The following is a 25,504-nucleotide window of genomic DNA, read 5'->3' as shown; positions in this document are numbered from 1 at the left end:
ACAAGGATAATATCAGTAAAGACAGCATCCCCGCACGTACTGACGCGCACACGGCCAATTCACATGCATGCACGAACACACGCACGCGCGCACATACACACACAATCATAGACAAAGAACAAAAACAAGTAACGAGGACAAAATAAAATATTAAAGGAGCACAGTGAGGCACCACCTTCGAAGGATCATTGGCGGAATACGATCAGGGAGTTTGATGCGTACCCAACCTCACTTTTATCCCCTATAATTTTCCAAAGTCGCAAGACAGTGTACATAAATGTTATCCACACGCAAAATTGTAACAAAATGCATGACATGTAAAAGAGTTCCGCTTAAGCTAGTGCTAGGGGGCATGAGGGATGTTGTACTTTCCATTACCTCTCATGAACAGACTCAATCAAACCCAGTCTGCTATTATTTTGCTCGGCTGCACTCAGTGCTTCCAAAGGATCTTCTTACAGAGTTTTTATTAATTTTCTTGTATTTGTGTAAAAATCAATCCTTAAGAATCAAAAACGTATGCATTCAGTGCCATTGCAGTAGAAAGAGCATCAAGATGAATTCCAATAAGGGCCCGACAAAACAAGTCAGAAGACAATTATCGAAACAGCCCAGACACGAGTCTTATTACTGTTGCGTCAGACACATTCAAAAGGACAATATAGCATCCAAATATAAGTGTTGAAAACCAAACATTCGGTGTGTTTAAAAACAGTCGGGTCGTAAACTCGTTTAATGAGTTGAAGCTTTTTTATCTTCTGGAGCAAGCCCAAATGTTTATTTGTGGTAGTATGAATTGGTTATGAATGAGGAGTGTTGCTTTTATAATTACTATTTGCTTCAATACCTGGAAATTGTTCCACGGTTTGAGAAATAATTATAAGGCAATAATGATATTTTATATGTGCAATAATAATTTTGAATGTAAAAGTAAATCCATACTCGAAAACCTGATATATGCAGCCAGTCTCAGAGTTACCCCTCCCTTCTGTTTAAGTCATTGATATTCAACATTGTATATGGTAATTTGTCTTTGGTAACTGCATCGATTCATTAATAGTATAAAATATTTTAATGTTGCTCACTCAGATATATCAAATAAGGTCAACTTTTTGTTTTGGTGCTGTATTTTAGTCATCAATTACATGTATTTCGATTTTTGTAAAATCTAAAAACGAAAACAGTAAATGCATTTGTACCGTACATCCATTCTGGCACTGACAACAAATGTTAACAAGATCACTTGTTACTAAAGACAAGCAATCAAAATAAGGTTGTTGACGTGTGAAATAATTCTTCAGCTGATCTTACACGTTTTGTTTCCACTTTGTTTCTTTGCATTCACTGACTATTAAACTTCGTCGATTTGATGTGGTTTTGTGTTTTTGTGGATTTACCATTGATCTGTTCATGTTGGTATCCTGCAAAGGTTCGTCTTCATGTTTGTGTGTCTCTATTTGTTATATCTGTTTTAGTAATGCTTGACTGTAGACATATTATATTTTAACTTTCTTCTTGTTTCTAAAACTTCAAATACAACATATATCTCAGAACAGTAGTTACGTGTTTACTTTGACGCGCAATTGCAAATGTAATTACTAGCAAGAACGAAATTCTCGATTCCTTGCTGAATGTTAGCTGTTGTATCAAAACGAATTACGTACATAGAGAATTTACGGACGATTATCTTATTAACCTTATTTTGACATACACCTGGTACTGGCACTGGATAAACCTATTACTTTACATCCTTGTGCACGGAGCCGCACTTTGAACTAAACACTAAACAGAGTGTTTCTGGATTTTCTTTATTTTGCATAAAATCAGATTAATCAAATAATGTACAATTCTGTAACTTCTGTTGTCTATAATTATTTCAACACTCTGTAGAGACCAGTCGGTTTGTTTTACTGCAAATGAATGACTACATTCAGTCGTCAAAATGTGATATTGTTTGTAAGTCTATCTATTGTACATTTTATCTAACATTTAAAACAACCGTCGGTGTGTGCCTCTTCGGATGTTAGAATGATATGCCATGATCATGGCGCGTTCCATATGTGTGTGTGTGTGTGTGTGTGTGTGTGTGTGTGTGTGTTTAACGTCCTTTTCAACAATTTTTCAGTCGTATGAACGACGGTGACTAATTGTAGCAGCGTGTGTGCGCGTGCGTGTACGTGTTTGCGTTTGTTTACCCTCGCCACCGGATATTCCCACTTGTTACAGTGAGCACAATGCCAAACTTTATAGTGCTGCCTAACTTGAATATCACGCCGTAGACACGTGACATGATACCCATCCAGTCACATTATACTAACACCGGGCTGACCAGTCCTAGCACTATCCTCTTAATGCTGAGCGCCAAGCGAGGAAGCTACTAGTACCACTTTTTACGTCTTTGGTATGACGCGGCCGGGAATCGAACCCACGACCTCCCACACTCGAAGTGGGCACTCTACCACTAGGCTACCGAGGCGTTCGCGTTCCATAATGATAAAGATAAAAGACATTGCATATCACCTACAAACAATTCTTGCCCCAAAGAGCATCACGTCTTTTGAATAATTACGATTACAAAAGTAATAATAACGATAAAAGACATTGCATATCGCCTACAAACAATTTTTGCCTCCAAGAGATTTACGTTTTTTGAATAATTATGATTACAAAAGTAATAATAACGATAAAAGACATTGCATATCACCTAGAAACTGCAAGAGGAACTGAGTACACAATGCTCTGATTGTAAAGTCCAAAACTGCCACTCCAGGCAAAAATGATCGGACATAAAATTCCCGACATATCCACGTCCACTTTATGTTGATAGTTATAGGCCTAACAGCAATTGCGTTTTCGGCACCGGAGGCATAAAGAAGTTTATTACACATCAATATAGCCTCCATTGAATAGTCAAATGATAGAAACTGCGGGAGGCGTTGAATTAATCAGATACAAATGAAGCTGTAATATTTAATTTATAAAGACAAAACTCTTCCATGCAATGGAATATAAATCTAATGTTGTAATTGTTTAAAACATTGTATATAATGGTGTTATTTTGAGGAGTACGTGTTTCAATACTCTCCGAAAGTGATTTTCACAATGGAATGTCTTTTTTATCTTTTATTTACGATTTCAGACAAAGCAAATACCAATTGTTGTATTTGAATTCCATTTTGTTACTTTGTAATCGCCGATAGTTCATTGAGTATCAAAACGTATAATTCTCCGCGCCCACAGCCGCGTGGTATTTGTGATAACATTTTGCGAGTACATGGTGCAGTGTATGTCGTAAATGACGATTTTTATACGCCCGTTTGAAAAACGGGACGTATTATGGGAACGCTCTTGGCGGGCGGGCGGATGGGCGGCCAGCGTCCACAGACTTTGTCCGGAACATGTCTTCTTCATGCATGGAGGGATTTTGATTAAACTTGGCACAATTGTTCACCATCATGAGACGGAGTGTCATGCACAAGAACCAGGTCCCTAAGTCTAAGGTCAAGGTCACACTTAGAGGTCAAATGTCAAATTCAACAATGACATTGTCCGGAGCATATCTTCTTCAGGCATAGAGAGATTTTGATGTAACTTAGCACAATTGTTCACCATCATGAGACAGAGTGTCATGCGCAAGAACCAGGTCCCTAGGTCTAAGATCAAGGTAACACTTAGTGGTCAAAGGATACAAGAATGAAAACTTTGTCCGGAGTATTTCTTCTTCATGCATGGACGAATTTTGATATAACTTGGCAAAAATGTTCACCACCATGAGACGGAGTGTCATGCACAAGAACCAGGTCCCTAGGTGTAAGGTCAAGGTCACACTTAGAGGCCAAAGGTCAGGTACAAGAATTACTTTGTCCGGAGCATTTCTTCTTCATACATGGAGGGAATTTGATGTAACTTGGCACAATTGTACACCATCATGAGACGGAGTGTCATGCGCAGGTCCATTCTTTAGAATTACTTCCCTTTGTTGTTACTATAAATAGCTTATATTGTAACTTTTTCATTACTAGTCGTAGGGAAAATCGAGACCACTTTTCTGAAGTACAACATGTATGTTATATCCAATTTTGAGGTGTATTTTTACCTGTCTCTACCTGGTAAGGATTTTTATGTGGACTTAGATTTTTGTTTTGTTTATTTTTTTGTTTAAGATTAACTCCTTTAGTTGTTATTATAAATAACTTATATTGTAACTTTTTTATAATTGGCCGTAGGGAAAAACCAAGACCACTTTTCTGCGGTACAACATAGATGTTAATTTCAAATATTAGATGTAGTTTAAGGTATCTCTACCTGGTAAGGAGGTTTTTTGTGGATTTAGAAAAAAACAAAAGAATTACAATAATTACTACACAACCGCAGATTAAAATTCCATTTGCAAATACTGGTGCTAGTGTAAAGAAATTTGCTATGACGGGCGTATATTGTGACATTCTGGCACAGTGACTCTTGTTTTCTTTCGATTTGCAAAATTTCCATTTTTCATTTTTAATATCTGATCTAGTCCTAATAAAAACAAACGAGAAAAATAAGTTTCACTAGAAAAAAAGAAGCAGGAAAGAAATCAAAGAGCAGAAAAGAAAGCAATTTGTGTCGGACATCACGTGGAAAATTCCTTTTGTTTTCAGTTTGATGAATACGTCAGAAAGAATGTTACCTTTTTCTAGTGTAATATTTTTAGTGTTATTTCATTCTAAATATTGATTTCTTATATTGTAGGCATTGTTATTTGCCACATATATTTCATTTGATAGTGGGGTATAGGCCTTTTATTCCAACCGAAATTCCGGATACTGTTTAAACCCATTTTATTGTGTTACTTTTATTGGATTGTATTTAAGTAAGTTTCATACTACTACTTCTGTATAGGCATTTGTTAAAGATAGCTGTGCATTTGTTAAGGATTGTTGTATATTGTGCATCGTGTTGTTACTATGTCGTTGTTGTATGTATTAAGTTTACACACTGAAATTCCTTAAAGATACAAGGCTCTGTCATGTTAATACCCATACCTCTTTCGGTAAACAACGCCAAACTTATTACACAGTACGTACGTCTGGAATAAACAGTGTCTTATATTTTTAGTTTTCTACTTTGATTTTTTAAAGATAAGTATTTATGTGTTTAATGTTTGATATGCATAATTATAGTCAAACGTTTTACAAATGTCACCTAACAATAAGACAAAAACTGGACTTTGAACCAAGATGACTTGCATTTTAAAGTATCCTTTGTCTACTATCTCAGTGTAGGCTTCTTACAGGCTTAGCTTTAGCAATATCAGAACAATAGCCTTTCTTGAGAGGTGGCTGATTGCACAACGTTGACTGTTTGTCTTTCCAAAATACCAGTTGATCAGTATATGACTGTATAAAGTGGTAAAGGTGTTTATAGTAGTGAACTGTTTAGTCAATATTCATTGCTCCGTATTCAGAAGCTGTTCTCCAAAGGAGGTGGTGTAGAAAACAACAACAACAATACCCTCTAAGTAAATACACCAACGCAATCGTCAACATATAACACTTGGGTTATAATTTTCTTGTTCCTTTTAAAATGTGAGTTTCACGCCCCTAGGCGGGATAAAATTATGTTTGTTGTGTTTCATTCATTGTACATCTTAGTCCTTCCTCATCATTTAACTTGAAAGTATCATATAGAGTCCACATTCCTGATTAGACATTTATCAGAATAATGGTCTTGATAACATCTAAGCTGAGTTTGAAACTCAGTCATTTCGGATGAACAACTATATAAGTCTAAATTTAAACACAACCTTGTGTATGCAATACATTTCTTTCCATATAACGAAACTCCAACATTCATGAAACCCCATCAGACTGTTCGTCTACAACTAGGGTCTACAACAAAGACACCGTTATCGTTATATCTCCTGTTCTATCAGTACTACGTGCACTGCTTTGTTTGGCGCGGAGTTTCCTTTTGCTGCACCTTGCAGTAACTTTCGTACTTGTAGATAATAGTATTAGTTATTTTTAAACATATAACCATACACGTGAACTACATCAGCTAATATTTCATAATGGAAAGATAACATCATATAATTAAAAATCTAATGGAAATTCATATAATCTGTAGATCAATTTTGCTTAAACGTTTGTATATAAAAATCCAGAGGTCATTTTATATTTGCTTGTTCTTTAAACACGTAAAGTAATTTTGCTTTGTGTTTGAATTTCATAGCACCATGAATACTTCATTACTATTCGGGATTGTGCTAGGTGAGTCTATTTTTTTTTAGTTTTTAATATTGTATATATACCTTTCGTTTATGACGTGCATATACTAAAATTTTACTTATTTTTAAAACTTGAAACAGTTCATACTCTTCCAAAAATACAGATTATCTATTATCTATACCTTTAACAATTGGATAATTACCTGCTCACCTGAGCACTTAGTGCTAAAGCATGAGCTAATTTGGTCGTTCGTCCACATTTTCCTTTAAACAACATCTCCTTCTAAACTACCAGGCCAATTTTGATAAAACTTCACAGGGATATTCCTTAGATTGTCGTTTTCAACAATTATTCAAGAATTGAATTTCGTCAGAACCCTGGTTGCCATGGCAACCGAAATAAAAATATTCTTGTCCAGAATAACAGGTCCTAGGGCTTTGATATCTAGTATGTAACATTATCTAGACTTGTTCAAATTATCCCCTTAGGATCAAATATGGCCCCGCCCTGAAGTCACATGGTTCTATAGACTTACATAGGGAAAAACTTTGACAATTTTCTTGTCAAAATCCAAAGGGTCTAGGGCTTTGATATTTGGTTTGTAGCATCACCTGGTGCTTAGTTACCAAATTATCCCCGTAGTGTCCAATATGGCTCCGCTCTGGGTGTCACATGGTTTATATAGACTTATTTAAGGAAAAGCTTTGGAAATCCTCTTGTCTAAAACCACAGGGCCTAGGGCTTTGATATTTAGTACGTAGCATCATCTAGTAGTCTTCTACTAAGATTGTTCAAATCTTTCACCTAGGGTCAAATATGGCCCCGCCCTGGGGGTCACATGTTTTATATAAACTTAAATGCCAACCACGATCACGGACATCCCAGCAATCGAGGCCTTCAAGGCTGCTCTCCATGCCTCGGAAGCAGTCCCGCATCTGTTCTCAGCGTAGACAGATCACGTGTGTACCATAGTATATAGACAAACCTTTAACTGTATAGCCTTTAGAGATGTGACTGTCGTGCCCAAACCCAACCGTGGACAAAGTACAATAAAGTTCTTAGAGTTCTGTCCTGTACACGGAGAAAGATGTAGGGGAATATTTGAAAATCTTCTTGCACAAATCCAAATGGCCTAGGGCTTTGATATTTGGTATGTAGCATCGTATAGTAGTCTTTTACCAAGATTGTTCAAATTTTTACCCGGGGTTAATGGCCCAGCTCCGAGGGGCACGTGATTTAAACAGACTTGTATAGGAAAAGTTTTTAAAAAATCTTCATGTTTGATATTGTCATATCACATCATTTACCCAATGTCTTACCCAATCTAGGAACTTTACCCTGTCCCAGCAAGTAACTAAACTCAGATGAGCGATAAAGAGCAGTCATGGCCATCTTGTTCTTGTATTTATGCCTCCCCAATAGATTTGCCCTTGTCCCAAGTCTATCCGTCCATTCCATCGAATTAATATTATGCATATCAAAAAAATAATATTCGACCTATAGCTAACAAACCTCATATGACCGTTGTTTAGCATGTGGAGTTGAGCACCTTGTGTTTTAATTGGGGTTGTACACAGCCAGACAAGATTTATGGCCCTTGACTAAGTCAAAGTATGCGTTAAAAGGGGCTAAAATTTGTCTTGCCTGTATCTCAAGAATTATTTGACATAGGATTATCATTCAACATGTGAAGCTGTGCACCTGGGGCCTTGTTTGAGATTTCACAAAGCTAGACCAGAGGTATGGTCCTTGAAAACATAATAGGAATATTATTCAACATGTGAAGTTGTACACCTGAGTTTTGTTTGACATTTGACTGAGCAACAACCAGAATTCTGGCCTTTCATTTAGTAAAATTTGCATAAACGGCATACAAGTTTGTATCGCATGTACCTCATAAATTTTTTGACTCGACATTCTACATAAACTATTGAAATCATGTAGGGATATTATTCAGCTTGTGATTTTGTGCACATGGTTTTTTGTTAGTGGGTGGGTGATTTCACCAGAATTATGGTCATTGACTTATTCAAAAATATGTTGTAAGGGCATAGTTTGTTTCACTTGCGTTTCATAAAGTATTTGACCTTGAGTCAGAAAATCAACAAGGTTGAATTTTGGCAACTAATGAAAGTATAAAAGCCATTTTTTTCTTTTTTTCTGATAAACAATTTTTCGATTAGTAATATTTTCCAAGGTATATAATTTGGCCAATTATTTTAATTATATAACCATACACGTCAAGTACAACAGCCAATATTTTATAATGTAAAGATAACATCATATGATTAAAAAACTAATAGACATTTATCTAATTTATTTATCACTTTCGCTGATATTGGCCAATTATTTTAATTATAGATAGATAGATAGATAACTTTATTACTTTCATATAGGCTACAAAAACCCATGATGACATATAATTTACATAATACAAGATATAGCAAAACAGTGGTGAACATCACACTATGCGAAAAAAAGAAATATATATTTTTTAATTGGAATTTAAAAATTCTTATATAACCATACACGTCAAATACAACAGCCAATATTTTATAATGTAAAGATAACATCATATGATTAAAAACTAATAGACATTTATCAAATTTATTTATCACTTTCGCTGATATGTTTGTGTAAAACAAAACCAGAGGCAATTTTATGTTTGCTTGTGTTTTTTTTTAACTCATACAGTACTGTTGTTTTGTGCTTACCTTTCATAGCACCATGAAAACTTCTTTTTTATTCGGGGTTGTGCTAGGTGAGTCCATTTTCTAGTTTGTGTAACGTATAACTGTCGTTTGATTATGACGTCCATATTCTGAAATTTGGCTTTCTTTGAACATTTTAAACAGGTCATACTCTTCCGAAAATGCAAATTCTTATGTTTTCTCTTTCGAAACATGTACAGCTATACATTATTTCTCTACATAAATTTGCATAAATGCATTTGTATTGTTCTATCTCATCAAACATGTTTTAATACCTGATGGTTTAGTTATGAATATAGGACCGTTACTTGCTTTGACTGTGTATGTCTTAACACATTTCATAGGGGCCTCCGTGGCCGAGTGGTTAAGGTCGCCGACTTCAAATCATTTGCCCCTCATCGATGTGGGTTTGAGCCTCACTCGGGGAGTTGAATTCTTCATGTAAGGAAGCCATCTAGCTGGCTGGCTTACGGAAGGTCGGTGGTTCTACCCAGGTGCCCGCTCGTGATGAAATAATGCACGGAGGGGCACCTGGGGTCTTCTTCCACCATTAAAGCTGGAAAGTCGCCATATGACCTATCATGTGTCGGTGCGACGTCCGAACGTGATAGTTTTAGCCAAAATCGAAGAACGAGTGTCTATATTACTGCCGGAGGACAAATAATAAGGTTAATATGAAATCACTTGAATAATATCATATTTTATCATATTAGATAGATAGATAGATAGATAGATTCAACATAGAACGTACAATTACGTGGCAAGTATGATATTAATGCATACAACAAACAATAAACCATGTATGAATTAATATAGCCATATCAATCAACATTATATGTCAAGGATAACACAAAAGACTTAAAATAAACTCTTGTTTCCATTATGGTCCTTGAGATGTAGTGCTGTATGACATAGGAAGATATCAATGAGTGAAAATTAATCTGCGTTGCCGTGAAACATTAAAATGACAAAACTATCTATCTGAACTTATTAGTGTGCCGGGTGAGTATTCATTTTTACGATACAAAATTTTTAACCTAGCACTGGATTTCTTGATTACAGATCTAGCCATAGAATCAAAGGACAAACAATGATCAAGGGTAGCACCAAGATATTTAACTGATTTTTTGGATTCGATTGTTTGACCATTGCCGTTCGTATCAAGATTGAACTGGGATGTCAATATTATTTGGGACCCAAATAATATAGATTCTGTTTTGCCAAGATGCAAATGTGAGATTCCAAATTCAATATCATATTCATCATATTTTAAAAGAACAGTAATACGTTTCGTCATGTTTAAAAATGTTAGACGATAGTTAAAAGTTCAGGAATATGTACAAAGCATATAGAAATTTTATTTATGTTTAAGGAAATGTAAGACAATATTTATGAGATATACATAAACACTCCGGGAGTGTATGCCTAACGTAAGTGATGTCTCAACAATGTCATGTTTCAAACTATCACCGACGATTTTATCACGTGACCTCTCTCCACAGCTGATTTACTAAATAAGCGTGTTTTACGGGAAAGACAGATTTTACAACGCAATTTGCAACAACTGAATTGTTAAGGAAACATAGCGAAAACATTACCATATCAAACCTGTTAAAACTTAATTCGAAAGTATTTATTTAACAATTATGAGCAATTACATATATGTACAAATCATTTAAATGCTGTCACTTATAAACGCTTTCCTGAATCTACTTTTGTAGATTCTACAAAATCCTGTCAAATTCAATCTTTTAGCATATAAATTTACATATTTCATTTTGATACAAACTCTATACGATTGTTGAAAATAAAACCGTGTATTTGTTTCTGACAGCGTACTAAGTATTAACGATAGAGATTCATTTGAGGAAGATATAAACGATTCTGTTAGACTTCGTAGCGTTGTAAAGAATATCTACGGGTTGAAGTTTATACCGCAACTATCGTAATGCAATCATCTCTTTGATTGCACAACAGAGTTTTGATTTATTTAGTAACTTAAGTATGACTAAATGCAGAGCGTTACATAATCAGAATTTTCAATACATTTATAATAAAGTATGATATCTAACAATGTATTTACAGTTATTGTCTTCGGGTGTGGAAGTTGTACACAGCAGTTCTCTCGGATAGTCGATAGAATTGTCAATGGAGAAAAAGCAGAGAAAAACGAGTATCCGTGGCAAGTACGGATAATGAGAAAAGGGTATATGAGATGTAGCGGTGTCGTCTTAAATGAGAGGACTATTTTAACCGCAGCTCACTGTTACGGGTAAGTGTGTGATAAGAGGTAACTGGGTTCTATTTATTTTGCAAATCACTTAGGGCCCTATGCGATTTGTCGGTTATTGAATAAGCGAAGGCTGCGGCGTATATCTCATCTTCTATTGTGGCCTGTTAAAATAAGTTAGCGAAATATTTCTTCTGGCTTTTTCTACCCTTACTGATACTAAAAATACATTTCAAAATGTTTATCCGAATTTATATCGCGCAATACATGATTTGCCGCTAAGCCTACCTCGCAAGACCGGTGCACATCGATACTTCAAGATCTTGTAGATGTGCATATGAATTTGAAAGTAGTCCGACGTATGATGTAATTATCATTTCATTAAATTTTAGTCTGATATTACATTCAACTTATATTACTAGACAAAATGTCCGAACTTCAAACTAATTTCAACATGAATTTATACCATACACGAAAAATATCCACAAACGAAATCCAAGCCAAACTCTGAAAATTAGGTGATTTTAATTTCACAAAGTATTGCAAACTGATCTACAATAAAATCAATTAAACAAAATATTAGTATCATTTCTTTATTCACATACATGCATTGCATAATAAAGCAGTTTAAGAAGCATAAATAATTGTCGTAACTGTTTATGAATTTCGAGCATATATTGATATTATCGAGTACCCCGTCCATCTGCAGTAACATTGTGAATATATTTTTCTTTCAAGAATCCCCTATGAATGTGTTTTTATTATTTCTGACTTTGAGATATACATGTTTGGTGTTTAAACATGTTAACTCCAATGCCAACGAGTATGTTTTAGGAATATGTATGTAAAAATTTGGTTACAAACTCTGTTCAGAATTTTGACACCTGTGTTCTAAATTTTGACACCGCAACGCTTTATGACAAAGATGGTAAAATACTAAAGAAAGGCTAGAAGTAAGTGCCAGATATCTTAAAATATCTTTTAACTGATATAAGAACACATCTATGCTGTAGTTTACAAGTAGAAGAACAATACCTCATATGGTTCACAAGTAACGGCCACAATAAGTATTAGATGTAGACGTTACTTCAGAATTCCAGATGCAATATCTCAAAAATGTGCCATGGTATTTTGAGGACTTCTTTTTGTGTTTCATTTCCTTACATACTACTTATTCCACACCAAAATTTTATATTGGAATTAGAGCTAGTTCAACCCCAAAATTTAAAATGACCAGCCTATTAGCCACGTCTGAATCCCGTCGTGATAATTAGTGATTCGTAGACAAACATTTTCTGTCTATTTATTCACATCAACACAATTATAGGCCATAGGCAAAATTCAGTGTTTTGATGGTTGATAAATATCACAGGTGTCTTGATTAACGCCAAAACAGGTGCCTGTGTAGAACTGCTAACCGTCCATAGGTCAGCTGGATGCTTTCCTAACGTAAAAGAATAATACATACCATGCAAGGTTTCGAACAAACACCATTGAAGAGCTAGTGATTGGAAGTAGGAAGTAATTTAACCTGTTCTGTAGAAATCTGTAGAAAAACACAAAGATTAAGATATGCCTGTACATAATTCATATAGCTGGTGACATTCATTACCGTATACAGATGTGCTAAGTGTAATTCTGTCACCCATGAACAAGAACACGGGAATAAAACGAGCTGTCTCAAAACATGATTCTGTTGTCAAAGGATGTCAATGTTAGTTTCTAATGAAAATGCGAATTCAAATGCGCTATTGCACATAAAATTAGCATGAAAGAATGTGCTTTTTCCAACCAATTATATCTATGGTGTTCCATTATTTATTAGGGTCGTAATTGTCTGTAGATTTGTAAGGGCAATAGTGCCAAAATACAATACGATGGCGCTATAATACGATGCAAAAACGCGATAACATGATGCGGAGACACGATATCAATACTTATCGCACTTTCACATCGTATTATCGAGCTATCGTACCTTTGAATTGCTTAGTGGTGCTCTATGCTTACAGAGAAACATTTTAGAAATTGTTTCCTAAATATATTCAATGTCATGACTAACATTAAACCGCTTCATTTTCTTCACACAAAACTCAATACATATGTCAAGTTGTATATCTAGCTGGATCTGTGACCGCACTTGTTACCAAGCAGGGCCTCGTCAGCTTTTTAAACCGGGGATACACTTATAAACTACATATACTTTGTAAGATTAACGACTTCTTTTTCAGGAATATTTTACTCTTAATGTGTACCTTAGATTTTCCTCTGTTAAGTGCTTACACGGTAGAGGCGCTGACATCAAAACCACGGCAGTTGTGTAAAGCGTGTTAAGTCTGTTCGCTTGGTGAAAGTCCTGTTCCGATTGGAGCTTCAATTGGTCGCACAAATCTCACTTCTTGATTTACAATCTCAAGTTACGAAGCGTATTGCATTGCGCTGAAACATTTTAGTTTGAAAACATCGAATTTAAGGAGAAACTCGACTGATCTCACTAGAACCAAAGATGCAGAATTCATGCAGCTTATATAACAATATCTCAGGTTGTTCACGTAGGAGAACTTTGAAACAATTCAATATCCAGTAGATATTTCAAGCGAGTTAGGTCCATGATTAAGAGATACGAGCCGCATAAAGTTTACAAATTTCAAAATATTAATGAAAAGCTTGCCCGAATAACTCCTCTATTCGTTTTAAGGAATCTAGTATGAAACTGAAACATGGTTGACTTTGCCAAGTTGGGAATTTGATTCCCTTTGACATTTTGCATTTAAAAGGGAATTTTTATTTTTAACGTACCTCATATAAATGCTCACTGCAGGTTCAAGTTAATGAGATTTGTTTGTAAAACAATTGGCTAATAACAGACGGTATTATAAAAAACAAAGAGCTAGATTTATGTCCACTGGGGCCCCAATTTCTTGCCACTGCACATGGTTTCCTGACTGAATGTGATTTTTTAAGATATGTAAAACACATCTTTCAAGCAGTTTTCTACTAAGACAAGGACCGTAAGTCTGAATTAGCGGAGTAAAATCTAAAGTAGAACACCAGGTACACAACTTCATATGCTATAATATAATCTTCTATTGTTTTACGACTCAAGGTCAGAAACTTTTTGAGACACATGAGACACAAACTTTAAAGCCCGTAATGCATAATTTGACTTAGTCAAGGGCCATAACTCTCATCTGGCTGTATGGAATCCCAATAAAACACCAAAATGACAGCTGCTCATGTTGCATGACAATTCTGGGTCAACTACTTTTTGAGAAATACACTACATACAGTCTGACAGACTAATGGACAAGGGCAACTCTAAATGTGATATATTTATATTTTATTGACACTTGATATTCTACTTTTTATTGAACCCTTATATTGTTTTCCTTTAATAAATGATTAAATACTTTATGTTCGGTATTATGAAATAAATATTGTATTTCTAAGAAGATGATATAAACAGTTCAGAAGTCGGAACAATTAACTTCAACTGACGCTCCGGTAGATATTCATGTTTATCGAGGTGATCCCATTATAAGACTGCAGAATTTATTTTTGCTTACATTTACAGATTTGACAAAGAATCATTTTATCAAATTCTTGTCGGTACACATACAACTCGTCGGCCTTTACAAACAGCACAGAAACGAAGGGTAGAAAAGGTCATTGTACATGTAAGTAAATATTTTAACCCTATATCTATGCCACACTCTTTAAATACTGGTACTGATGATAAACCCGAACAGAAAATGAGGTTTTTTACCTGTAACTTTTTTATTTCTGCAATTTGTAATCAATGGTCGGTATCAAAATAAAGCTTAACCTTTGCTGAAAACTTAACATAATTCAAATTTATATTTAGTAAGCAAACTCACACGAAGTGAGGGCCTGAAAGGGGTATGTAAAAAGGGGACTTTATGAACGTTGACTGATGATAAATTCGAACCCTTTGTCATTTACAAAATTTTCTTGGTATTATTATATTGAAACTTTCCCCAAAAAGCTGCAACAGTCATTCCTGATCAAGTAATGAAAAGTTTACAAATGTCAGGCCTTCATGTTTCGACAGTGAGCATGGGCAAAAAAACACCCTCTTCCCCAGTAATTTTGGATAAATATTTTTTATACAAATTTATGTAAGTCATTTATTTATACAGAACATTTACCAATTTTGTTTTTGTTTACACCAGTTGGTGTTGTAAGTGGAAACTATTAGATGGTGTGTTCAATTTTATAAATAACCGATTGCAATCGAATATTTCCAAGGTGTTCGACTTTATCATCTGTCCGGGTTTATCATCAGTACCAGTATAGAATATTTGTTACACATACTAGTTTAGAAACGCGTCTGACTTAATGCTTGCAGCGACAAAAGTGATAAGAATTGAAAATGTAATCTATGAAAACACTTTAACTGAATGACTTTGATCAGAAGTTTACATTTCTATGCTCCCCGAGTGGAGGGGGAGGGGTGGGGCGAGAGAGAGAGAGAGTGAGAAAGAGAGAGAGCATACATTCGCTACCTTCTCCGTCCGTCCGTCCGTCCTTCTTACTTCTTGCCCGGAAGATAACTAAAAAAGGTAATGAAGGTAACAAGTTTATACCATGATCATTAAGGCATTGGACCCCTAATAGCAATGTTTTAAAAATGGCATTTGCTTGGTATATTCTTAAAGTTGACCATGTTTCGCACTGTGTTGCAAATTTTAAACAACTTTTACCGTGCCGTGTTTTGTAAATTTTGTATAATTTATGTTATTTCCTCAAGCTCAGGTAGAGACAAATTTCAATGTGATGGCCACTATCTAAAACGTTTGCAGAGAATTCATTAAAGCATTATTTTTGATAAAAGTAACATAAGATTAATCTATTAAAACAATCTAAACAATTATAAAACTCAGAATAAAACTGTAAATATCTTTTTTTTTCTAGGGTGCCTCAAGTAAACGGATTTAATGAGACAGAATTCTAACACTAACATTGACAAATTAAGGTCGAATCATGTAGGTCTGTTTTGACTTTTGCTCACTTCATTCAAAAACAACCTTTGGGCAGAAGGAAAACCTACCTGCATTTCTTTCACAATATGTAATCTAAAGAATGAAAGTAAAATAGAGAACTTTTACCCCATGTAACTCAGTAATTTTAAAGATGTCTAACTCTACCCCTCCTGATTCAGAGGTCAATTAACTTTGAACAGCAAGAAATCGCTTATAAAATGAAAAATTTCCACTTTTGTACAATACATCCATAATAAGTCTTGAAAGAAGTAAAAACTTACTAGAAAAAAAGGAAAATATGGAGGAAAAAAATTTGGTCCCAGTGGGGCTTGAACCTACACCCCCCTGAAAATTGCTGTCAAAGTAGGTATATGGTAGGAATTGAATACTCTTCAAAAAGGAAGTACTCTATTACGGGTCCAATACCTTAAGAGGAAGTGCAGACAAGGTACCATAACTCTAGATGCCCCACTTTTGAATTATCTCCCTTTTTTGAAAAACTTGTCCGGGAATAACTCGAATACTATGTAAGGTATTGACTCCATACTTTACATATTGATAGAACTCAGTGAGAGGGTGTGCAGTGATAAGGAACCAGAACGCTAGGTGGTCCTTTTAAAAAAACCTTGTCAGGTGCATAACACGAATACCATGTAAGGTATTGTCTTTATACTTTACATTCTCATATATCAGTGACATTGAGTGCAGTAACAAGGAGCCATAACTTTAGCTGGTCCCATTTGTGCATTATCACCCTCTTTTTGATAACTTTGACAGGGGCATATCTCAAAATATATTGAAGATACCAAGTTTTAACTTTATACAATGCAGGGAAAACCTTGTCCGGGGTACAACTTTAATACTATGTAGGGTATTAACTTCATACTTTACATATTAATAGAGGTCAGTAAGAGAAAATGCAGTAACAAAGAACCATAACTCTAAGTGATCCCATTTTTGAATTATCTCCTTTTTGAAAACATTGTTTGGGTGTATAGCTAAAAAACTAAATAAGGTATTGACTTCATACTTAACAGATTCATAGATAATATATTCATATATTCAAAGTGAGAGGGAGTACAGTGGTAACGAACCACAACTTTTGCTGTCCACTTTTCTCCTTAACACAACCTCCATGACTGAAAAGCCCTTTAACTACAGTAATTTCGGGGAGCATCCATCGGTGTTTTTAATTTAGGATGTAAAATCAAACATTCTGAAAAGTTTTTGTCATTTTTTTACACGTGCAATGTTTGTAGTTCATAGAAGACAAAGTCTAATTTTAGCCGGACAAGTGAGGGTTTTGAGTTTTTGGTATTAATTTGACTTGTAGTCTTTGTTTTCATAACAATAGAGTTACGGTAGTTAAAGTAGTCAAACTGTATACTCGTTGAATTTGGACATTTCCTTTTGTTGCGTTGGCGTGCACATTTTATATAGCAAAGTTTATTGTGTGCTTATGTTTGCGCCAACGCGCTATAGTGAAATATTGAAAGTTTGGGGTGTCGTTTCGGTGCGCGGTCCATCTTGTTAAAATAAAATGTCAAAAATCAGCCAACATACAATTTAGCGTTAGCGTGCGCGCCAATAACGAGGAGTTCTTTTCTGCGTGTTGGCGCATGCGCGAAAACAAAATGAAATGTTCGTTAGTAATTAATTAAGAAAATGAGAAAGAATAAGCTTTAGATTTATTTCTTTAAAATAATCTACATTCCTCTTTAGTATGATTCCATAAACATGCGCGTAACTGCTTTATTTTTCCAGAAAGGGTATGTAGTATCTGACACTTATGAGTCGGCAAATGATATCGCCCTGTTTCATCTCAAATCGCCATTGGAACTATCGTCTGCAGTACAGCCTGTACGCCTCTCGGGTAAGCTTCTGTTTAACAAAATGTCAAAAGTATCATTCTTTCTGGATTGAAAATGTACCAGTAATTTAAACTTATTCTGTTAGGATACTAGTTATATGACCCATGGAAGTACCTACGCCTTTAGTATCTTGAACAATGAAATGGGTCCAATCGCCAAGGTGATTATATCTTAGACTAGCTGACAAACGATGTAGAATGTCCTGTGTTAAAACGTATAGCTGGTGAGACCAAATATCTCGTATACAGAATTTTCCTCTTATATGATTCGTGTACCAATGATTCGTAAATGATTTCAATTAGGAACTAAATAATTTCAGGCAAATCACTATATATTTCAAACTACCAATCTTCAATTAATATTTAGCAGCTCAAGCTCCTATAGGGTGGAAGTACTATACTTGACAGGTCTTTTTGTTCAAGTTCCCATCAGACAATGTCTTTGAACAACAACGTACGAGTCCTATCGCATAGATGCTCAGCTCACCCTATGTCCTCTTTCTGGAAGCTGTGACGCAATAAGATTGCCCTGACTCCTGGATGTTCAGCGTCTGTATGCTATCACTTATGGCATTCAACTACCATATAGGTATAACCCCGATGCCTTGGCTGTACTTCGTCAATAACGCTATATATATATGACACAATAACACGTCTATAAGCTGGAACTCTCCAACTGTCTCCGTAGATTACCAAACTCTGGGTCTCTGTCTCAACTTTCGATGCGCAGCCTATATTTGCTATCGTCTATAGCATTCAACTACCCTTAAGGTTAAACTCATATGCGCTGGCCCTATAGCTCGAAGCCTTGTTGAAATTCTGTACCTCTTCTTTAGTCTATGAACTTCAAACGTCTTCTTTGTAATAATTTATCCGCCTTGAGAGTGTAGTTGTAATAACGTGTTTTCTTCTATTGCTGGATAACGAATGATCTCTCTGTCACCTATCTACCTATTTATACCTTAGCAGACGTGAGTTTTTATTGTTGCTATTTATAGAACTTGTATCTAATTGGTCCAAATCTGTACATAGTATTTCACAGCAAGTACTTGGTTTAACAAAATGTTGGTTCCCTTTAACTATTGTATACAACATAATGTGCGATACTGGGATCCAGCTATCACCATAATTAACCCAAACCGTCCATAAATGACCCAAATCCTATTATTTACAGCAGTGCAACTATAATTATAGTAATGACACAATGAAAAACGAGACAAACACTATATATGCTAAGCCTTGCTTATTACGTCACAAATATATCAATTACACAAATTATTCTGACATATTCTTTTACATGTCTGATATATGTCTTTATTAGAAGATAATTAGCCTTGTTTTTATACTGCAGACAGAGAATTTGACAAGGATGCGCTGACAAACAAGCAATGTTACATGTCAGGATGGGGATTGGCGATGAAAAGTTTGTATCCATTTATTTTAAGTAATAACAACCATATTTAAGCTTTACTGGAAATAGGAAACCGCAGCATTAACATTTTAAGTTACCAACTCAAGAAACGGTTGATAGGAAACAGTGGGTTCAGACAAGAAAATATACATATAGAGAAAATATGTCCTGCAAATGGTTGCCAAATATTGTAAGAATCGTAACGGTGTTATCATTATGGTAGAGATAACATCAAGAACACTCCAGCAAAGTTAAAGAATATTATTAAAGTTTCCATCAGTGCCAAGTCCTCTGATAGTTATGTGACGATTTACACAATTTTTAAAATTAGTCATCCAAAAGCATATCTTCCAAATTGCTTTGAAAGCGAGCATGTCGCATCAAACGAACAACTTCAAACAACAAATGAAACGTAATTTGTGCGCAAATTAATTAGTTGTAGAGAATAGCAGTTTTCAAGGGATTATAACGAGTAAAAAATGAAATAAATAAAGTTCTATCATGGTATTTAGTGTTTGGTAAAAAGCAACTCTTGAGCAAGCGTATACAAACCTTAACCCAAAGATTATGAAGCCATACCGGTACATATGTTTTCTGCAAATGACTGGAAATAAAGTAGTACTAAAGCTAACCTAGCAAATGTCATAGCAGACTTAACAATATACTATTCTCCTATTATATTAAAATATCATCAAATATTGATTTAAATCTGAATAAATGTTGATATTATTTATCTAAATATATAAACCAAATGTGTATGTAGGGCTGAAATGGCATTAAATATCATATTGTTACGTTATGGCCGACGTAAACTTTCAATGACATTTCTATACTTCTAGTGAGACAATATTTGTATAGAATTTGTTCAAGTTTCTTTTAAATAATTCTTTAGAATTCTTAAGATCAGTAGAGCAGCAGCTCAATGCCAGAGATTTAAGATTATCAACCCTGAAAACAGGCAAAGATGCGTTGCTGTACTTATACCTCCCAGACTTCGCAAATATAAGTGTAGAAGCGCACATTAAAAATGTGGGGATATGTGAACTCCAGACAAATGAATGTGGACCCAAACTCTAAACAAAACGTGGAAGCTGTGTACTACAAACCGTTAGGAAACAAAAGCCAATATTTCTATTAAAACATACAGGTTCATCATAAATATTAGTATGAAACGAAAGACAAAAAGAATGGTCTAAATAATTATAACATCAAATTTCCATTCCCTGTAATGGAGTTTCTTGTAAGCATATGCGCTCTAAAGCTAAATGACGTTTCTATTCACAACAATTAAAAAAAATATCTAGGTAGAAGTTGCTAAGCAACTACCCACAATTCATTGCAAGTACAACTGCAAAACTAGGAAATCACCTGTTTCCATTAATTTAACAAGAACTAACATTTATATAAATGTATAAAGTAAGTGAGGCTGGGCTAAGATCAAACTAGATAAAGATTTACTTAAAATGGCCTGTAACTTTATGACAAAATTACAGTTAAGCTTACAGCCCCATTGAGAAAGTAGGTCACTGTACCCTGACGTATTACAATATCTGAAGAACCCCTTGCTGTTTTCAGTGGAATTACATATTCCTCTCATGTTAACATACAATTATCGGTGTGAAGCATCTTAAATCTAACAAACAATACTGACGAACATGTTTATTCTATGTTTATATAGATACTGTATAGTAATTGTTTATATTTTACAGAAAAAAAAGTGTTCTACTTGTACGTGGTGAAATGATTTTATTTTCAGTATCAAATTGGTGAAAATTGTTGAAATCGGCATACTTTCAAAGATTTCGGAAATACCAAGAAACCACTAACTGCCGTCAATTATAAAGACAGCACAGTTATCTTTAATGCATGCGCAGACATCTTTTTTCGGATAAAAATAATGTCAATGTCGGGTCGTAAGAAACCGAGACAGAAACGAGCATAATTATGTGGATAACAGTCAAAATCAAAAGATATAAGTTACGGTCAAATTGTCTTACCGAAATCTCGGAACCGCTGCTGGTGGTTGCCTGTGTTGATTGTTTACATCCGGGGACTTTTTTGACATATGGCAAAACCGAGGAAAATAATATACACTTTCAATTTAACGTCCTTAAAATAAGTTTTGTTAAAATAGAAAAGGTGGAAACTCCACAGCTCGCTCAACACGACAAAAACGAAAATGTTGCAGGCTCGGTTTGATTGAGCCTGTTCATGGACGGTAGTGGACATGGATGCTACCGTCCATGACCCCTAGTCCCGGGTTTAGCAGAACTCAACATCCATTCATGTTACAAGTACAAAAACAATTTAGAGACATCCGCAGAAGTGTTCATACGGCGGTGCACATGGAACCTTCAATGATGTACTAGCATCCATTATAAAATTGAATATAACACTTGTTGAAATCGAATATTAAAGGTATAAATTTTTGAAATCAATGGAATGTTACTTACTTAAAATATGAAATTTGGGCATGATATTTAATTGAATTATTTACATGCTAGTTGTGTACGTTTTGATATCAGTGTGTTTTTATTCTATTCATACAGACAACGGTGGTTATAAACTACCAAAAGTCTTACAAGGAGTTAGCACAAAGGTCATCAAGACAAACCTCTGCAGATACCTATCTCGGGGACACGAGTATTACAGGATATACAGAGAGCTCCATATCTGTACTGTATTAAGTGATTATTCAAGTGGATGTAATGTAAGTAATTGAAAAAATATAGAGTAAATTTTTCTAACATTACATACTTGGCAAAAGATATGCTATATGTATAAGGTTTAATGTCAAACATATTGTTACTATATTTAGAAACCCATGCCTGATGCAGGTATGTGTATTAGCCGTATTTTTAAAACCTATTGAAATAAAAATAAAAAAAATCATGTCCAACAAAAATTGCTTTGAATTAGATGGAGCATGATAAATCAGTTGTCATTCATTCACATTAGATATTACATTACACACCAAAGCGTGGTTAAGAATCGTTTTATTAACAAAAGTACTTATAACGAACAAATAAAAAGTGTTACATAATAGCAGCACTTTTTCGTTCGACTTTTTCAGCACCAATATTCTGTTGTTATATTCCAAAAGCTGTATCAACAGTGTGAAATTACATATAATGCAAAACCTGTTTAAATATTAAGATTTGTAATGCAGATATCTCATATTATTGAATACGAATTGTAATTGAAGAGTATTTATGTAAACACAGACTATGTATGTTTTGAGTATAAACAGCACTGTATTTAAGGGTTAAATACTACAAGTATGTATACGTTAACCAAAAATATATCAAAGAAACAAACGCATCAAAATATTTTTTAACCAAAGGCTGTTACTAAATAAACTTTATTTGCAATGCATACACATTATGCTTCTTTCAATATTTTAGGGTGATAGCGGTGGACCTATGGGTTGCTATGACAACGACGGAAATTTTAGATTACTTGGTATTACTGTTTTCGGCAAAAATCCATGTGGAGCTAAGCGTGGCTTTCCCAACGTGTTTGTCCGCGTTTCTACATACAGGAAATGGATTGCAAGAAACGCTGTTGGTCCAGTTTCTATGTGAAATTTATTATAAAACATCATGCGAATAAAACGCAATTATGTCTGATTGTCGGTGTTAAATTTTCTATAAATTCCCATACACACTCAAAAATACGATCCCTGAACATCAAAATATATGTTTTGACATTTGAAAATAAATATTTTTCTAACTAGACACAAAACTGTAAGGTGCTCGCAAAGCTTTTATACCTATAGCCAAATCTTCATAACAAAAGTGATAAAATCAGTGGACAAAAGGTATTTGCGAAAAGAAAGACCTCAACCGGACACGGAACCTGCGACCTAACCATAAAGTGATCCATTCAATTTCGTTGTTTTGACCAAAATAGCTATTTCAGTCATTTGCGGATGCTTTCCTTTGAATCTTAAATAAGTTGGAATTTTACTTTTTTGTTCAGATTGATTTTAACCAGGTTTACAACAAAAAATATGACTATTAGCTTGGCGAATATCGTAGGGCGGGTGAGCGGGCGGCACTTTTGTTTCCGCTTAATAACTTGAATTAGGTATGACAGATTTTAATGAAACCTGATTTTGGCTAGTTTGCATAAAGATGAAGTATGGAATTGCATACGAAGTCACATGGGTCAAGATCAATGTTATTGTCACTAAAAATAGAGAAAAATCTGAATAACTCTAGTTTGGATTGATATATTAAAACTGATACATAGGTAGCTTAAAGAAAAACAATGATGGGATTAAGGGAGCAGTTGGATCACGTTCAAGGTCAGCATAACTTAATTTATCTGCATACTTAGAAATTTCCTACGTGGCCCATTGGTTTAGGAAATTCCAGCTCAGTATCATTCGTTTGGATACACCTATTGTCAGCAAACTTGTTGTGCACGTAGCCTTTATCAAAGGCAGTGGTTGGGAATATATTCCGGGGTGTCTCGGGTCATGTAAACTGTTACTGAAACAAGAAAAAAAAACGGTTTCCGCACGTAACTCAGTTAAAATTCCCATGTTTCTTGTCTTGAATTGACCCGGTTGCGAAATTCACGAAAATTAGTCGCAACGAATAGTAATGATTTTACAGTAAAAAGTTAAGATTAAAGCAATACTTGATATGTCCGGAATGTCATAGTCGGATGACGATGTTTTAAGTAGTACAATCGATTTTTTAGAATGTCCCAGGCGAAAAAGATACAAGTTGCAAGCTTAACAGCTAGCGTAAAGGAAGAATACACAATATAATATTAATACAAAATAAACAGCTTTAAACATTTTCTTTGTTCTATTGTAAAAGATAAAATGCCTGAGACTTTAAGGTGAAAATGGCAATATTCACTTAGACCAAATTGAAACCTTGTGCTATATGTTTTATATTCAACTTATTCAATACTTCAAATCAATGTATGCAAATAACGTGCAAACAATCCGCTATCATGTTCTTTTTTTTCGCACATGGACTTGGTAATTCTTTGTTTCAAAATGAGGTTCTCCGTAAGGTATCCGATCCGCAAATAGATAACATTTCGATACCTGGTGACCCAATATATTTTGGTATTTATATCTAAAAGAGTTGTTCCTGCTGATAAAGAATGTGTAAATAAGATGACCATAATTATATGCACAAGGCAATACAATCATGTTTTTGACTGCAAAATGAGGAACCTTACACTGTAATAACTGGATTTCTGTTGAAGTATCATGGACAACTATAAAGTTAAACAAAAATTCTACACCATAATTTTGTCATGTAATTCATATTCCTTTTCAGTAGACGATACACTTTCAAATGACACAAAATTAAATGAGCTTACAAAGCATCAATACTTGATATATTTTAAAAGCATTGTTATATAGAACTTGCTTATATGTGGACCGGATACCGTCATGTCATTACATGAATTACGAATAAATCATGAATGAAATACCACATCCTTGCAGTATCCCTGTAGAAAATGCAATTTAAGTTCAGCATGGACCAAGCAGGAATCTTGTGTGAAGATTTTGTCCAATAGTTCCATAACGACTGTAACAGTCGGTTTATAGGAGATAATATAACCAATCCATCGGCTTTGTCAATACTGCAGTCTTCAGTTCTCGAATCGCATGATTCCCCAAGTGACACATATTTATCATATTTCCTTGAATCGAACGCCAATAAATTAAAGCCTGTGTCGTCACATAATACCTCAAAATCTTCAGCCTGGTAAAAAGCCTCTTCTCCAAAAGCACAAATATAGAAATTACAGAATCGCAAAGAGTAATGAAAAGCTCACTCATATATATTAACCGAAGACAAAGTCGGAACAAAATCATAAACCTTCATCAGATCATCCTAAAGGTAAAGCCAGACACCATCTGCAGCACTGATATTTAGTTCAAACCATGTAATGTACATTAAAAATGTTTCTCTGAATAACCCAACTAACAAGGTGTTCAAAAACAACAGATTATCGGGTCTGACTTCCATACTCAGAAACATTATGACTCTATAACAACCTTAACAAAAATCAAATTGCAACAAATGCTTGGTCAAAA

At 34.7% G+C, this 25,504-nt stretch overlaps 1 protein-coding gene across 3 annotated transcripts; it reads left to right on the top strand.

Annotated features, from left to right (window-relative positions):
* Positions 1 to 1,316: 1,316 nt before the first annotated feature.
* Positions 1,317 to 23,060, top strand: LOC123558777 (chymotrypsin-1-like). Of its 3 annotated transcripts, none has more exons than XM_045350640.2 (7): positions 1,317 to 1,429; positions 11,006 to 11,192; positions 14,722 to 14,824; positions 17,915 to 18,023; positions 19,372 to 19,443; positions 21,981 to 22,141; positions 22,836 to 23,060. In XM_045350640.2, the coding sequence occupies exons 1-7, from the start codon at positions 1,411 to 1,413 to the stop codon at positions 23,013 to 23,015; spliced, it is 831 nt and encodes a 276-aa protein (XP_045206575.2). In that variant the 5' UTR covers positions 1,317 to 1,410; the 3' UTR covers positions 23,016 to 23,060. The 3 variants fall into 3 exon arrangements, with proteins under 3 accessions (XP_045206575.2, XP_045206577.2, XP_045206578.2); XM_045350642.2 differs by lacking the exon at positions 1,317 to 1,429 and adding an exon at positions 8,844 to 8,970; XM_045350643.2 differs by lacking the exon at positions 1,317 to 1,429 and adding an exon at positions 9,994 to 10,153.
* The last annotated feature ends 2,444 nt before the right edge of the window (positions 23,061 to 25,504 follow it).

The sequence above is a fragment of the Mercenaria mercenaria genome, chromosome 5 (assembly GCF_021730395.1).
Source record: "Mercenaria mercenaria strain notata chromosome 5, MADL_Memer_1, whole genome shotgun sequence".
In the NCBI taxonomy this organism is placed as follows: domain Eukaryota; kingdom Metazoa; phylum Mollusca; class Bivalvia; order Venerida; family Veneridae; genus Mercenaria; species Mercenaria mercenaria.
The sequence above is the reverse complement of the archived record's forward strand: the minus strand, read 5'-3'. Positions and strand labels throughout refer to the sequence as shown.